The sequence below is a fragment of the Pyrgilauda ruficollis genome, unplaced genomic scaffold (assembly GCF_017590135.1).
Source record: "Pyrgilauda ruficollis isolate IOZ18807 unplaced genomic scaffold, ASM1759013v1 scaffold40, whole genome shotgun sequence".
Taxonomy (NCBI): Eukaryota; Metazoa; Chordata; class Aves; order Passeriformes; family Passeridae; genus Pyrgilauda; species Pyrgilauda ruficollis.
In genome coordinates, this window is record NW_024525490.1 from 10233696 (window position 1) to 10250878 (window position 17183).

The 17183-nt window shown below is 37.5% G+C and overlaps 1 protein-coding gene across 1 annotated transcript in view; it reads left to right on the forward strand.

The window, feature by feature from the left end:
* LOC121358848 (regulating synaptic membrane exocytosis protein 1-like) overlaps window positions 1-17183 on the forward strand; it is a 160263-nt gene that overhangs the window by 18878 nt on the left and 124202 nt on the right. Inside the window, exons 3-4 of the mRNA XM_041477334.1 lie at window positions 15209-15276; window positions 16041-16151. Coding sequence (XP_041333268.1) covers window positions 15209-15276; window positions 16041-16151 — 179 coding nt within the window. The remainder of the gene's footprint in view (window positions 1-15208; window positions 15277-16040; window positions 16152-17183) is intronic.

The following is a 17183-nucleotide window of genomic DNA, read 5'->3' on the forward strand; positions in this document are numbered from 1 at the left end:
CAACTTTAAGCGTAGGGGTTTATTTACTGGAATTGGTCTTTTTGTGCTACAGAATTAAGCTTGGGACCATTCTCTGACTTTCCTCTTTCCAAAAAATTTGTAAAACTTTTGGTTTAGAGAACAGTTGCATTTTCACCCATGCATAAAGCTGAACAGTATGTTTAAAGCTTGAAATTTGTTCTCTTAAAACTTGAATAATGGTAGAGTTGTGTGAGATTGAACAATCTCATGCTTTTCTAATGGTCTTAGAAATTTTTATAACTGCAGGAGTACCATACACAGATTAAGATCTAGACCAGCTATTAGCAGGAAGATTATGAAGAGCCAAAATATGGTGGTCAATATCTAACTATCAGATGTGTAGTGTAACATGCCTCAGAAGATAGTGGCAATAAAGTCATTTGCAAGCGTAAAAACCTGCAGAGATTACAAAGGCAGTGCAAAGTTTGAAAGTGTGTTATAACATAATTATGTATTTTTACTAGGAAAATGGAATGATGTCCTGTTTTACAGTTAGTTTCCTACTCTTTGATGCTATTAATGGATGTAAAAGTAGATAGACCAATTATCAGCACTTTATTCTTAAGCTGTCAGATGAGCCTTTGGGGCAGCCAGAAAGACTCGATGTCTCTGGGGCTGGGAGGAATGAAATCCACCCTTATGGATGAGCAGTGCATGCAGGAGTTGGTGGTACTGTTCTTCTCTGCAAAATGCCTTTCTGACCTCAGAACATTTTTCTGTTGCTCCTCTCTTCCCATATTTTCAGCAAATACTTGCAGACACCTCTGCCATCTGAAGTTGTTAGGCTGGGCTACTTAGGCAGGACTTGGGCAGAGCTCATGGCTAGGGATAGCAGTGGGGAAAATGGGCACAGAGAACTGCCTGCTGGAGGAGCAGGGAGGAGTTATCACAAAGGGGAGTGGGAGACAGTGAGAGCTTTAACAACACCATGAGGCACAGACAATCTTTATAAATGTGTTTGGGAAAACAGTTCATTATTTTTTTCACAGACACATGTATGCCATGGGAATGACAGTAAAACTTGAAATAAGCCAGGAAACAAGCCCCACACAATACAGTCTCATTTACAAATTCTGAGCTTGTAGCAAGCAAGAATTTTTCATCTGTTGAGTTTTGTAATGACAAAATCCCCTGCCTTGTTTAGTACGTGCAGGTGAGGAGAGGTGTGTATTCAGGACAGAGGTATGCTGTGTTCTGAAAGTGACACAAAGCCCTCAATCCTGCCCTGGCAGAAGAGGAGGTCATCCTTCAATGAGGAATGCAGAAGGGTCAGTGGATGTGCTGTGGAAGCATCAGGCATTTGGCGTACACGGTCTTTTGTTTCTTTTGCAAGAAATGTTTCTGGCTTTAGGAGAAAGCTGGGTATATGTTCCTTGGTCAGTAGCAGATGATCACTCTCTCTTGAAATATATAAAGATGGGACACTGTTCTCCTCCAAAAAAAACATCTCCTAACAAGGACATGTCTGTGAATAAAGCGGAGTTAGACAGCTGAATGTTCTTTCTGCCTTCTGCTGATACAGTGCTACACTTAAAGTCAGCAGTGGCCAGGGCTATTCTGTGGCTTTTGTTGTTGACTGACATGTGGGAATGTGAGAGTGTTCAGTACCTTGGGTTTGGTCCAGAATTACAGGGAAACAACTTGATTAAAAGCTTATTTTAATTATTACTAATAGATCCATATATTGTTGAGTATGAAAGAGCTGTAAGCTCTCATTAGCTTTACTGTTTATATTTTATCCCTTCTAAGCTTCTCTTTATTTGCCTTCTCACATTTTAGTTTCTAAATAGCAGGTTTTTTGTATTTTGGATGTCCTGCATTGTATTTTGGGAGTCCTGCAGTATGTAGATAGGCTGCAGAAAACCATCTGTTTGTGCAGAGGAAGGCTATCTCTGCCACAGAAATAGTTTTATTGTTGTATCATTTGGATACGATTACAGTAGATTTAATACTTTAGTAAATTTTATTAGCCATAATTCTCTAATCATCTGGCTTTTGCAAATAGAAGTTCTGCTTTTCTCTTTTATCTTGAACATGTAATTTGGAATACAAAATATTATTTCCTGGGGGTTTTTGTTTGGAGTATATTTTTCTTATATAAAATTATGTTCCCATGCACACATCTGTTACATATGAAAAATAATTAAATTGTCCTATTAATTTGTAAAAAGTGGTAAGTTTGTCTCAAGGGCCGTTTGTGTTTTCAGTGTGCTAGAAGTAAATTTGCAGCTTGGGATGTTTTACATAAATTAAAAAAGCCACATTTCCTAAACACAATTGCTTCGTCTATGCAGTTGATTAAACTTGTTCAGTGCACCACTGCTGAATATAAATAATAACTGCAGCAGTGATATTGATTACTTAGGTGGCTGAGCTTGTGTCCCCTGTAGGCTTAAAAGCACTAAGAAACTTCTTTCCTGTTCTATCCAGAGAGGAAGGAGCTTTTCCCCCCTATCTTGTTTCCTGAGGATTCCTTGATTCCAGATTCCTAAAACCATTAACTGTTCCTAAAGGCTGAAGGTCCCTGTCATTGCAGGGAACTAATGCAGTAATCGATGCTTGCTCTACACTGCAGAGATTTGTTTTGCTGACAAGAGCTCTCGTTAGCCCTGTTTGGTGGCACTGGTGTTGAGTGTTTGACACTGCAGAACAATTTGGCTTAGAGTCAGGACGCAAGGACCTCATGACTTCTTTTCCATCCTCTCCTTCACACTGAAGTGGATTTTTGCTGGCATTACGGTTTTGCTACAGTTGCAGGCTGGATTCAGCAACCTCCTAGATGCCAGCTGTGCTTTAAACATTCTCTTGCTGAAGCTGCTATGTTTGCTGGGTTTCTTCAGTTTCTGCTCCATACGTTGCATTCAGGGACAGGTAAATAAAGAGTTATATAGTGCTGAGGTTTTAATTATAATTTTATATTTCGTATTTTTAAACAAAATTATATCCTTTTATGGACAGATTTATTTAGCTGTGCAGTTTTAGTGGAGATGTTGTATCCTCAGAATGTTAAAGTGTTAATTGTAGCATATATTCAGCTTAAAGAGGAAATAAAGAACCATTTTGCTTTTAAGTCCGTGTTTCAGTTATGTTTATATTTTGAAAGCTCTTGTGTTAAATATAATTTGACAGTAGCGATGCTATATGGAATGAGCTTTTAAACAAAAATCTGTATTTGGAAAGTGCACATCAAAATAGAAATGTGTTTCTGAAAAGTAATAATAATAGTCCTATTGCATTATGACTTCTGTATTTTGGAGAAGTCAAGGACAAAGAATTTAGAAATTTACTTCAGGAAACAAATGGAAATTCCTGTGTATTATTTCTTTTCGGCAGAAGACAAATGACAAGTCCTCAGTGTCCTGAATTATTCATTTCTTAGGAGCTTTAAAAAGTTCAGAATGGAATGTGATTCTGTTACTTTTCTTTTTGCATATTATTTAGGGGGAAAAATCATCAAACTGATGTATGTAGAATACAAAAATACAAATATGTTTGTTTATCATAAGATGCAGTTATGGTTATAATAATATACGGGTTATAATAAATGTACAGTTCTGGTTATTTTGTACATTATTTCTGCATGATCATATTGATGCATTGCACTTTCTGCTCAGGGAAGGACATCAGCTTTTCCCTTTTGTATTTGAAATAAGATCCTCAGCTAAATCACTGAAGGGTCACAGGGGAAAGTGAGAGGAAAGATTCACCATTGCAAGTTCCTTGGGGATTATGCAGTGTGTTGAGAATAACAAATACCTTTAAAATCCTACATCTAAGTAGTTGAAAACACTGTCTATAAAAATTGATTTTGAAAAGCAGTTTTTTCACTAGAAGAATTAATCCTAAAGATGCATGATAGAATAAGTAATGAAAGAGGTTTTGCTCTTGAAAATAAAGTTTCAGGTACTATATTTTAAAATATATATGTTAGAAATCTATGTAATTTCAACAGAGTTTAGAGGAGAATTAGAGTTTACTGAGGGTAGAATATTGAGGGATGCATTGGAGAAAATGTGATTTAACAGCAGTCAAAACAGAGATGGAACAGAAGCAGCAGCAGGAATGTCAGGAAGACAGAATGCTGAGGTTGGGACAGCCAATGGTCAGCCTTTGCTCTTCATGGAGTTTAAAGGATAAGACTGAGAACACCTTTGGCTAAGGTCAAAGCCTTGCACTCTCTCACACTTAGTAAGTTGTTTATAGGTACGTAAAGTAGCTAAATCCCTGTTTCTTCTTCAAGCTGTTCACTCTGTAGATGGCTGTAAACTGCATTCCAGAGGTCTCTTGCACATCTTGGCAAAGTGGATGAAGAGGGTGAAATAGGATTGGGATTGAGAAATAGAGAGCAGTGACAGCCTTTGCTGCCGTGATTCAAGGCTGTGCTGTGGGCAGTGGACAATCAGCAGCATGTCTCCAGCCTTTGGAATAGCATGGACCTGGCAGATCTAAAAGATGCTTCAAAATCACACTGAGCCCCACACCCCCTGACTATAGTGTTATAATGGACTATTAAACCAGGCTATCTGTAGCTCTCTGTCCATTAAATTTGTATCAGCTCTCCCCCATAATGACACAGTATCCTAAATATTCCTCTCTGAATACTGAACTGTGTGCTGGAAGGACAGAACCTGAGAGAATGAGCTGTCATCAAGGTCAGCTCTTATGTCAGGGTATTGGTTAAGTACAAGGCTTCCCAAAAGACAAACCATGATGGACAATAAAACAAAACAAAGTCCCCAAAATGAACAACAAAACCTTCAGTTCCTCACCAGTATGACCTTTGAAGGTATTTTTGTAGCAAAAGTAGGAAAGGCCTGGAGTCTTGGTCTCTGGCCAACCCAGTAACTCCCAAAAGGCAAGGATAGTGCTTTTCCAACAGCAGCCAGACTTACGTGCCATCCTCTCCTGTTACCATTGAGACCAATTATATCCACCTCATCCTCTTCTGCACTGCTGGTTCTCAACTGGTGGATTTCTCCCTGTTTCTACACTTGTTTATCCTGATCTGAGTGTGGAGCCATTTCCTTGGCTACTCTGAACCTGATCCTCTATTTCCAGATTGTTTTTTTCCTGTTTGTCAGGATAGCTTTGAAGTCTGGTTCTCGCCTACTGTAAAAAGCCATTCCTTTGTCCTTGGAGTCAAGTCGCTTACAAGTCTAATATGTTTCTGTTTTATTACATGGAACAGTTGTGTGAGTGTTGACTATTACTGTGTTCCAGACAAACACAACAGACCCTGCTTAATGAATACTTCAGGGGGTATTTGTTACCAATTTTAGCCAAATATGGTTAGAATATATTTAGAATATTATTTTCTAAATAGGTTTTCACCCTATGCTAGACACTTTTTCTGGTGTGGCTCTTAACACGGCATGCTCATAAACAAAACTCCTGCTTAAATGAATGTATTTGACACCTGCTTATACAGCCAAATAGTAGCAGGTTCTTTACATAGTATTCTTGATTGGCAACTACTTGGTACCAAATACTAAGTAGTAGGGACTAAATAGTTGCAGAATTATCGCAGTTGTTTTTGTATACATCTCTGTTTACATTGTATTTTGTGTCTCTAATTATGTCTTGTGTTCTTCCTGGTACTCGATCACTGTAAGGTACACACTCAAAGGGAACTTTCCATTGATACTTCCAGAAAATGAAATATTTGTGATTTAGTTGGCCAGTCTTTGACTGCATTTCTTCCTCTTCTGAATTGGCCTGGTTCTAGTTCTAATGTTGATATTAATTCTTAAATGCTTCCATGATTGCTGGACTCCTTTTGCTGTTGTGGCTGCTTCCTATTTTTCTCTCAGGATGGAATGTTTTTGTTTGGTTATTTGGCAATAGGATTTTTTGGTTTTGGAGTTTTTTTGTGTAGGAAGGTTTTTGGCTTTTTTTTCTGCCCAGCTTCGTTCTCTTTTTGAAGATCATGAGCTTATTCAAGATCACATTCTTAACTATTTCCTCTCTACTGGTGGGAAGCAAAGCTCCAAAGATCCTTTGCTCCTTGTTTTGCAAGTGCCAGTGATCCCTCAGACTGCACTCCAAAAGATTCTCCCTGCACTATTCCCCTCTGAGCTGAAGAAACAAAACCTCTTATTATCTTCTAATGCAGCATAACTGAGGATACTCATGAATGATTATTTAAAAACCCAAAACAAACAGAAACAATAACAACAACAAAAAAACAAACAAAAAAACCCCACCCCCAAATCAACAAACTAAACCAAAAAACCCCACAGTACTTGTAATGCGTGGGCTGCTGCTTTACAGCCTTACAGCCATTTTCTTTTGTGTTTTCTTCATCCTTGTTAAAATTTCTAGCTATTGGGAGTATAGAAACAGCCTGGGGTTTGAAGAGAGTTTATTTTCAGCTTTGATTTTATGATAATTTTTTTAATAAATCAGTTTTTAACAAATACTAAAAAAAAAAAAAATAAACAAAAACTTAAGATTTTTTAAACTCTCAGAGGAAAAATACCAAAGGAGACTAAAATAGAAATATTACCTTTTTTGCAATCAAAACCTACTCAATTGTTTTAATGTGCACAGGAGATCAGGAAAAAAAAGCTAAACCAACCCACAGGGGGAAAAAAAAATTGCATTATGCTGAAGAACAGCATGGTTTATTTGAAGTGCTGGGAATTCTTTCAAAACAGCAGAAAAAATAATAAGAACTTGTCAGGCCTTTAGTGTACTAGGTAGCTGTGTACATACGTATCCAAAATTATGAGACCATGCGACTTTTTGAGATGACTTGCTATACATTTTAAAAATTTCATTATCGGCTGAACAAAAATGTTATCAAAAAATCATATCAAAACTGAAAGTGTTAATTATATGAAACAGGAATTCAATGAAACTATTGACACAAGTTAGTGTCAATATTGAATTGGAATTAAACAGAAATAATGAATTTATTCAGAGAAGCTCTAAATTTCCAGAAGGACATCTTCTTCTATCCATCTGCAAAATTAGATTCCACTCAAAAGAGCGATCTCAGTCAGCAAAATCAGAGACAACAATTAGATAGCAAAATTTTCCTTAAATCTTTACATTCCACAGTATCAAAATCAAAATGTTTTCCTGTTGATTTTAAATTCCTAATGCTAACCATTTTTCTGGTATCCTCAAGAAAATATTTTTAATGAAACTTGTAAAATAACTTTCAGGTTAATAGAAGTTCATGCATCTTGCTTAATATTTTACATCTTTAATTCTGTCACACTTTGTCATAACCCTACAGAATATGCTTTTGAGGACCATCCCTCTGTGAATCATACACATTCTTGGACTCACATGCTTTCAATAAGACTCACACATCCTCAGAATAGCAGTTTAGATGGTCTCTGAGGTAAAAATAAGAATCTAGCTGGGAAGGGGTTGATGAACTTTTGAAGACTCTGGGTGTTTGAGTGAAGTTACTAAATGTTGGCTCAGGGAGTTCATGAGAAGATTCCCTAGACATTCAAGAAACTTAGAACAGCTTCCTTATGTCCCTTGTGTTCATGTTAAAAATTTTGGAAACATTCAAATCTCCTCAGTTTGTTTACTACTAGATAGGCTGTGATTTTTTGTTTTAAGCTTCCATTGGCAAGATTAGTAACCCTTGTTTTCAGTAATTTATAAAGCCTTAAAACAACACTGAAATAATTTAGGTGGGGAAGTCCATTTTGTGAAACATAGAAATGGGCCCAATTGTGTTTGTGTTGGAAGGTTTTTTGGAAATCTGTCTTTAGAGAAAGCTTCATTCATCAATGAACATGTGCAGTATCAATATAAAAAAGTACATGTCTAACCTGTACACCTAGTTAAAAGCAAACCACAGTCTGTGACATAAAAATTCTTTGTTGAATAAATATCTGGATAAGAAACTCATTTTAAAGAGATCACAGAAAATTGTCCTTTATGCCCAGACAAAAAAAGAATACATTGAAAAACTTTTTCATAATCAGCCATGGGCAAATCATTCCTTCACAAAATAAAAAATAGTTATGAATTTGAAAACTCTTGTAAAGGATCAACTTTGCCATGGTAGCTAGGGGAAAAGTCAAATGGATTTTCCTTTTCACTAGATTTTAGCTTAATATTAGTGCCCTTAAATATCTACATAATATTTCATAAGTTCACTACTTCCTTGCCTAACTATTTCTGTATTTCTTGTTTGAAAATATCAGTAAGCATCACTTTGTTCACAATGTACTACCACTTTAAAAAAAATTTCTAAACTAAGGGATTTGTTTCAAAATAAAAAAGTGTTTCTTTTGTATGAGAAAGTGTATGAAATGTCCTTATCTTCTAAATGCAAGAGTAAGCAACAACCATTTATTTTCAGTTTGTATTCAATAAGCCCAAGTTGTCAGTTATCTAAATCTGAAAGCCTAGAGCTTGATAAAGCTGTGTACAGCCTTTTCCAATTGTTTTTTTTGTTACTTTGAAATTTAATTAAGATACAGAAAAGTAATTTTATATCTGATCATTAAATGAAAATATCTGAATAAATACAGAATTGAGGGAGCAACTTAAGAGGCTAGTTCTCGTTTTGAGAGCTGTGTGCCACATTTGTATCTAAAATAGGAGTATTATATATAAGAATTGTCACTTCTAAGGAGTACTAGTCTTTATTTTAACTTTGGAATCTTACAGCATGTTAATATTCAGTGCTTAGGACATTTGCCAGCAGGGAACTAAAGTCCAGTGCAATTATGTATTTTCACTACAAAAGAAAATCCTACATTTCACAGCCTTGTGGTGCATTCTTCCCACAAACTGCAATGAGCCAGCTTGCCCTTGAATCCTCGAACTATGAAGATAAAACACAGATCTTGTCCTGCAAGGATTTAAGTTCTTAACTGTACACATCTGAAGTGGGTTGATTTGAGACTAAGAGATAATGAGCATTTTTGTGAAGCTTTCTGTATTTCTACATAAATAGGCAGTAGGTAGCTTTTGAATTCTCTGCTTGCCATATTAGTGTGAGGGCTGTTTGCCAAGGCAGGGTACTCACATATTCTCTTTATGGGGTTAGTTAGCAGCTTGACCTAGAATGATTTTAGCATATGTTGTTTATACACTGAATTATTTTTCTGATAAAATGAGACCATGTTTTTTCCTGGGTGTAGAGATATTTTCCTGCTTAACAATAGGATGCACCACATCTGTAACAGCAGCTCACCAGAGGGATTGTCCAAGCAGCCTGGGATCAGGTTAGGAAAGCTGAATTAAAGCTAGAATTAAATCTGAAAAAAAAAAATGGGTATAGTGTGTTAGTAATAAGAAGAAGACTAGAGAACATGTAGTCTCTCTCCAGAAGGAAGGAGGAGACCTGACTGAAATATGGAGAAGGCTGACGTACTGAATTACTTTTTCCCTTAGTCTTCACTGAGAAGTGCTCCCACCACACTGCCCAGGCTGCCACAGGCAAACGCAGGAACTGGGAGATCAAGAAAGTGCCCGCTCTAGCAGACCAGGTTTGAGACCGTCTAAGGAACATTCAGGTGGAAAAGCCCATGGGGCCTGATGAGATGCATCTGCTACTCCTGAGAAACCGGTAGATGAAATGGTTAAACCACTGTCTATCATATTTCTGAAGTTGTGGCAGTCTGGTGAGGTTCCCACTGCCTGGAAAAGTGGAAACATAACCCTCATTTTTAAAAAGAGAGCTAAAAAGGGAGATGTTGGGAACTACAGGCCAGCCTGACCTTTTTGCCCAGCAAGATCATAGAGCAGATCATCCTGGAAACTGTGCTAAGGAAACTGGAAAATAAGGAGGTGATTGGTGACAGTCAACAAGGCTTCACTAAAGGCAAATAGTGTGTGACCAATTTAGCTGCCTTCTACAGTGAGGTTACAGCATAAAGGAAGAGTGACATCAGCTACCTGGACTTGTGCAAGGAATTTGACACTGTCTCATATATGGCATCCCTACCTCTAAACTGGGGAGAGATGGATTAGATCAACAGACCCCAAGTACAGACTGGGCGGGGAATGGATTGAGAGCAGCCCTGAGGAGAAGGACTTGGATTGTCCAAGCAGCCTGGGATCAGGTTAGGAAAGCTGAATTAAAGCTAGAATTAAATCTGGCTAGGGACATAAAGGGCAACAAAGAAAGTGGGTATAGTGTGTTAGTAATAAAAAGAAGACTAGAGAACATGTAGTCTCTCTCCAGAAAGAAGGAGGAGACCTGACTGAAATATGGAGAAGACTGAGGTACTGAATTACTTTTTCCCTTAGTCTTCACTGAGAAGTGCTCCCACCACACTGCCCAGGCTGCCACAGGCAAACGCAGGAACTGGGAGATCAAGAAAGTGCCCGCTCTAGCAGACCAGGTTTGAGACCATCTAAGGAACATTCAGGTGGAAAAGCCCATGGGGCCTGATGAGATGCATCTGCTACTCCTGAGAAACCGGTAGATGAAATGGTTAAACCACTGTCTATCATATTTCTGAAGTTGTGGCAGTCTGGTGAGGTTCCCACTGCCTGGAAAAGTGGAAACATAACCCTCATTTTTAAAAAGAGAGCTAAAAAGGGAGATGTTGGGAACTACAGGCCAGCCTGACCTTTTTGCCCAGCAAGATCATAGAGCAGATCATCCTGGAAACTGTGCTAAGGAAACTGGAAAATAAGGAGGTGATTGGTGACAGTCAACAAGGCTTCACTAAAGGCAAATAGTGTGTGACCAATTTAGCTGCCTTCTACAGTGAGGTTACAGCATAAAGGAAGAGTGACATCAGCTACCTGGACTTGTGCAAGGAATTTGACACTGTCTCATATATGGCATCCCTACCTCTAAACTGGGGAGAGATGGATTAGATCAACAGACCCCAAGTACAGACTGGGCAGGGAATGGATTGAGAGCAGCCCTGAGGAGAAGGACTTGAGAGGTGTTGGTGAATGAAAAGCTCAATGTGAGCTGGCAGCTTGTAGCCTGGAAAGCCAAATACATCCTGGACTGCCTCAAAAGCAGCATGGCCAGCAGGTTGAGGGAGGTGATTCTGTCCCTTTACTCCACTGTGATGAGATACCATATGGAGTGCTGCATCCAGGTCTGGGCTCCTGACATATGCAGGACATGGACCTGCTGGAGTGAGTCCAGAGAAGGCTATGGAGATGGTCAGAGGATGGAAGCATGTCTCCTGTGAAGACAGGCTGAGAGAGTTGGGGTTGTTCATCCTGAAGAATAGGAGGCTCTGGCAAGACCTAGTAGCTCTTCACTCCTAAAGGAGGACTACACCAAACCTGCAGAAGAACTTTTTACAAGCACTTGTAGTGATGGGACACAGGAGAATGGCTTCAAACTGAAAAAGGGCATATTTAGATAAGATTTTGACTGTGAATGGGATGAGGTGCTGGAACAGGTTGCCCAGAGAGGTTGTGGATGCCCCTTCCCTGGCAGTGTTCAAAGCCAGGTTGGATGGGGCTAGGAGCATCCTGGTCTAGTGGAAGATGTGGTTGGAATGATTTAAATGATCTTTAAGAGCTTTTCCAACCCAAGTCATTTTGTTATTCTATGGGTTAGAGAAACGTAGTCTGACTGTTCACTTTGCAGAGTAATTTTAGATGTAGCCTCTGAAAAATATTTGTCTAAGTTTCTTAGTTATCTGGTGGAACTGCTGCATTAATTAGCAGATACATGCTGCTAATGGTCAATTAAGTACATAACACAGGCTGACTCTTATCATTAGATTCTGCTTCTTGTCTCAAGTAACTTCTGCAAATCCAGCACACAGGGATTTGAGTAAATCACTGAAGCACATTCTTTGCTGATTATCAGTAGTCTCTGAATATCGTCTGGATGGATTTGGGAAAACATCTTGGGGTATTTTATCCCCAGTATTCAAGACTCTTTGGAAATCAGCACGACTGTTCATACACAATAACAGACCCTTTCATATTTTGTGCTTGTTTTGGCTTTGCAAAAGGGGCAAAGCTGTTTTTTCCAGAACTTCTCAGCTTTTCAGCATGTCACTTGAAATCACAGTATCCCAGCATTAGTTTTTGGTATGGAGAGTGCTGTTGAAGACAAAGTATTTTTGAGAAAATGGATTTTTGGTGGTATGAGTTAGCTTTCCCTTTATTTTGAAAGCACACTTATTGTGGATATAGAAACAATGAGATTTTATTAAGAGTTTTACTCTCCATCTTGAATTTTGATGGTAGGCTGCAAAAGACTTATGGAAAAAGCTCCACACATTTGTGTCTTGTAAATTATTATTGCATCCATGTGCATCCAAGAGTAAAGTAATTGAGCAGCAGCATGTTAATAGGAAATACATTTCCTTGCTGTTAGGATACAACTTCTTAATTCTTCCCTTAGGAAATAAGGTTTTACAAATATTTACAAATACTCTGTTTTACTCAGTTGGTGTTAAGGAAATCAAACATTAAAACTTCAAATGCATTTTTAATAATATGTTTTAGAAATGCATCACTAATGTATAAAAATAATGATACAGTATATGTATATTTTCATGGGGGCTTATTATTTTTAAGTTGTTCATGTTTTTATAGAATGGTTTAAAAAATATTGAAAAGCAGTTTAAGCCTATTATTTGCTCCTTATAAAAGTAGTTTTTCCCTCTCTTTAGTGTCTTAAATTTTTCTTGTTTTACTGGTAACTTTAATGACTTTTACCAGTGGAGAGTGTTCTCTGTGTGTAGGGATTTTTGTTTTCAGTTTTAGTGGGGTTTTTTTTGAGAAAACCTGAAATTTTGAAACTATGCTCTTAGTAAGTTTTTGCATGTTATTTGCCTATTCCTGGATCTTGGTAATGCTGCTGCAGTGAAGATATTTTGCGTAGTTAAACAAAGAGTGAGTTCTGGAGTAGGGCAGTGCAAGCATGGCTTAAATTGACATTAGGCAAGGAAGCAGCGATGGCATAGGATGACCAAGGAGAAATTATTTTCAAAGATATAATAGAGTACTGAACTGCAGATGTCCCTAATATCAGTGTTGCTGGCATAAAATATTTTTAATGCCCATTTGGGGAGTTTTTTCATTTGTGTCTTAACTTTTATGTTCTATTTGAAGAGTGTTTATGAATAGATTAACTGACATTTTCCATTGTATAATCTTTTTTATAGTTGTAAATTGCCCCAGATGTTTGTGTGCCAGTGGTCTGTATCATACTGAATTTCAATGGTAATCTTAAAATTGAGTAATTTTTAAAGAATGTGTACTTTTCTCTCCCCAGTTCACATATTCTTGCAGCTTTTAGAGTATTCACCAAATGGTAGACTTACCACTTTCAGTGACATTCAGTCAAGATGTTTGATTTGATGGCTGTCTTTATAGCTTCTGAGTATATCTTTCATGTTCCAGCTCAGCAGAGCTGCATTTGCAGTGCAGATCCTGCTCTCAGCTTTTGAAAGGAGAGGGTGAGGGAATTGCTGTTGTGGCGAGCTTCTGCAGAGAGAAGCGGGGAAAGGGACAGACACCTAACGGTTTAGATGTGGGTGGGAGGGTGCAGGAATGTAGCTTAGCATCAAAGGATTTGAGGTTAAAGAGGGATTAAAATACAGAACCTTAAGAAAGGACACTAAAGCCAGAAGCAGAAGCAGATGTTGACAGAAAAAAATGGGCAGGGAAGAAAAGGCAGCAGAGGGTAGGTAGATGGTGAGAATAGGAAAATCAGCAGGTTAGACAAGACAGAAGATGTATGAGAGGATCTTGCTACAGCAGGGACTTGATGGAGAAGAATGCTAGGTGTGTGAATTAAATGGTCTTGGATTTGCAGTAACCAGGAGGAAGACCAGCAAGGAAACTAGGAGCAAGAATCTAGGAAGGGAGGAAAACAAAGCAGGGAACAAGGAGGGTCAGCAGAAATGTGTTTGAGGACTTGGATACATTCATCTGCATGTTGGAGCTGACATTTATTCCCTCCTGAACATTTCTCTATTGCTAAGCAAATAACTCTAAAACAAGAAGAAAAAGTGTGTTGTGTTTGGTATGTGGCAGGTCAGCCCACACAGGAGACTGTTGATTTTTGGTGTTACTGTTGAGTCCATTACTGAAACTTGGGGAGCTCTGTACCATAGATTTGAGCTTACTGCCAGCACTGCAGGTGTCAGGGTAGTTTGTGAGTTTGTTGTTGTTCTTGTAATTTTGCAGTTTATAGAGGCACAAGGAATGATCCTAAAAATAAAACTGAAACATCTTTAATGTGATTTAATGTGTTTTCCAAATCTGCAGAACTGCAGTAGCTAATGAAACCACAAACTGCCTCATGCACTTATGCATATGATAGTAATATGCTGTTTAAAAATAAACGTGGGCATATGATCATGTAGATGGTAAGCTGTTAAAGGTAGTATGAGTTATAGAGAATGTTACAACTTGTATTTCATAATTTGCATCTAAGAATTTGTAGAGAAAGAATAAAAAAAATCTCTGCACATAAAGGTATCTTCTTCTCCCTTGCATGGTCTGTTTGGGCTTCTATTAGGTCACTGCTCTTACTAGAACACAGGCATCTAACAATAGTGTTATAGAGATCTGTTCTATAAAGTAAGATATTTAAGATATATTGCCAAAAGTGCCCACCTTGTCCTGATAAGCTTCCAGACCACTGTAATTCATGGTCTTTTTCTTGAGGTACACAGCATATAAGTTAGTCCCAAGTGAAAGAGAAGATTGCAGCTTTGTACCTGCAGTTGGTACTATTTGCTGTATTTGTGTGGCTGTTGCCTCTGGCACTCTATTTCCTGCTCCTGTGCCTCTCCCTCTTTGTACAGTACCTGTTGTCACAACATTGATCTCTGCAGATTCTAGAGCGTGGCTGACTGTTCTGTCCTTAACTATAGCTGAGTGCCCATTTTGTGGAGTGTTCCCTCTCGTGTCATCATTAGCTGTAGTCCTGTGTGTTTACTATGGAGATGGTGGGGAGGAGGAGGGCTGTGAATGTGATGCTTTGGGGTCCGTTCTTGGACTGAGAAAAGGTAAAAATAGACAGTGTGCACAACCAATTCTAAGGTGCAATTCATGAAAAAGAAGAGGTCCAAATAAATGCATTATTTTATATTAATACACTATATTGTTTTCAAATTGATATATTGATTTGAATCATAGTAAAAGTTTTGTATTTGCTTCATCAAATGATTGCACTTTAAAATTCATGCATGCAGAAGTAATCATTCATACATTTTTCTCTGTTTGAGAGATTACACATTTCTTTCTATTCATATTCTTCCAGGTGACTTGGATTATTACTGGCTGGATCCTGCCACGTGGCACAGCAGGGAGACGTCCCCTATTAGCTCGGTAAGAAATAGAAAAATAGGGATTCATAAGTATAAATTAAAATGTTTTCTAATTATTTCAGTTCAGCATAGATATTTGATTGTAAAAAATATTCTACACAAATCATATGGAAATTTGTTTTAGACTACCAAGGAAATGGAAATCAGAAAGTTTTATCAAAATGCATATTTGTAAAATTGCCTGAATTTTAACTTGACTTTAATTCCTTTATAAATATGGCACTTAATTTCACTATGAACCAAAAAAAAAAAAAAAAAAAAAAAAAAAGCAGTTGTGAATGTGATGCTGCTCTGGGAAAGATTAGTGATTTTTTTTAAGACTTGGAGTTGGAAAGCATCATTTTGATTTTATTATATAATGAACCCTCATACAGTAGACCTGCATACCATGTCTTATTCTAAAGAACAGAATTTCTGAATGTGCTTTTCAGAGCTGTGCAATTGAAAAATAAATATTTAATTTTATTATCTAAGATGTTTTAAAAATGTTTAATTGTATTGAAGTTTGAACTGGATTATAGTTCTATCTGTAGACTTAATGCAGAGATTTTCTTAGAAGAGGCATAAATGTTTACTGTAGCCAGGGTCCAACTGCTATACTCATAGAAAACTCAGGTGCACTATGTAACACATCTGAAGGATGTTTGTGTCAACTGTGACATGATGATACAGTAATTTTATTGGTTTATACATGTGCATGTAAATCCTGGAGGATGGTCACACTTTTTAAATTCCAATTCAATTTAATTGCTTGTTTTTTAACAGCATCCCGTAACGTGGCAGCCTTCCAAAGAGGGAGATCGCTTAATTGGGCGTGTTATTCTTAACAAGAGAACAACCATGCCCAAAGAATCAGGTGCATTACTGGGGCTAAAAGTAAGTATTACATGATTTATGTGCTAAATGAAAAAAGTGTCGCTGACCTTAGACTTACACATTAAATCAGAGGACTCTCCAATCATATGGTTTTTTGACAAAAAATGTATTCCTCTCTTTTCCTAAATTTTGAAAGTTATACAGATAAATTATGACTATAAATACATTTACTCCTTCTATACAGTTTTCAGTCATCCATGGCAAAGGAGCTGAACCATTTTGATTAAAAAGGGTACCTTTATTTAGCTTCCTGTCTGCAAGACATGTAACTACACATGGCATTAATTGAGTCCTGCCTCTTCTAGCTCTGCTGTTTGCAATTTAGCCAAGTAATTCATCTTATAATCCACATACATAAATGTCGTCTGGATGCAAATTCGTACAAGGTCAGTGTTTAAAAGCCACACAGCCATTTGAAAACAGAAATGTTGTAGAAAGAAACCAAATATTTACACAAAAATCCTCTTAAATCATAGTAGAGGTTATATTAAATGTAATTCCAGTTAATCTAGTACTCCAGAATTGATATATTGGCAACACTGTCCAATTGATTTAAATCCCTGATTTACATTTTTAGCGGACTTTTAGGTTCATGTGTCTAAATTGCCAGAACACTTAAAAGAGAGTTCTGTTTCTGAAGCTAGCGGGGAATACAGTGTACCAGTTCAAGCATTTCTCTCTCTGTGTATATTTTTAAATCCATGGGGCAACAAAGATGACTGATGGAATTTAATTTGGGTGCCTTCCCCTTTCCACTGAGAACAACAGAGAGAATGCAAGATCTGAAATATTCCCACCTTAGAATGAGATAGTGTGGCATGGTAATACAAAAGATGAAAACAACTTCACTCTACTAAATGTTTAGTAGTCTATAGCACAAAGCTCATCTTTGCTGCCAGCAAACAATATGTTAGAAAAAAAGGCTGGGCCAAGTAGGAAATGTAGATTGTAGAGTTGTTTCTCTTTGATTTTTCAAATCAAATGTAGGTTGTGGAGTTGTTTCTCTTTGATTTTTCAAGTTTCAGTTGTATG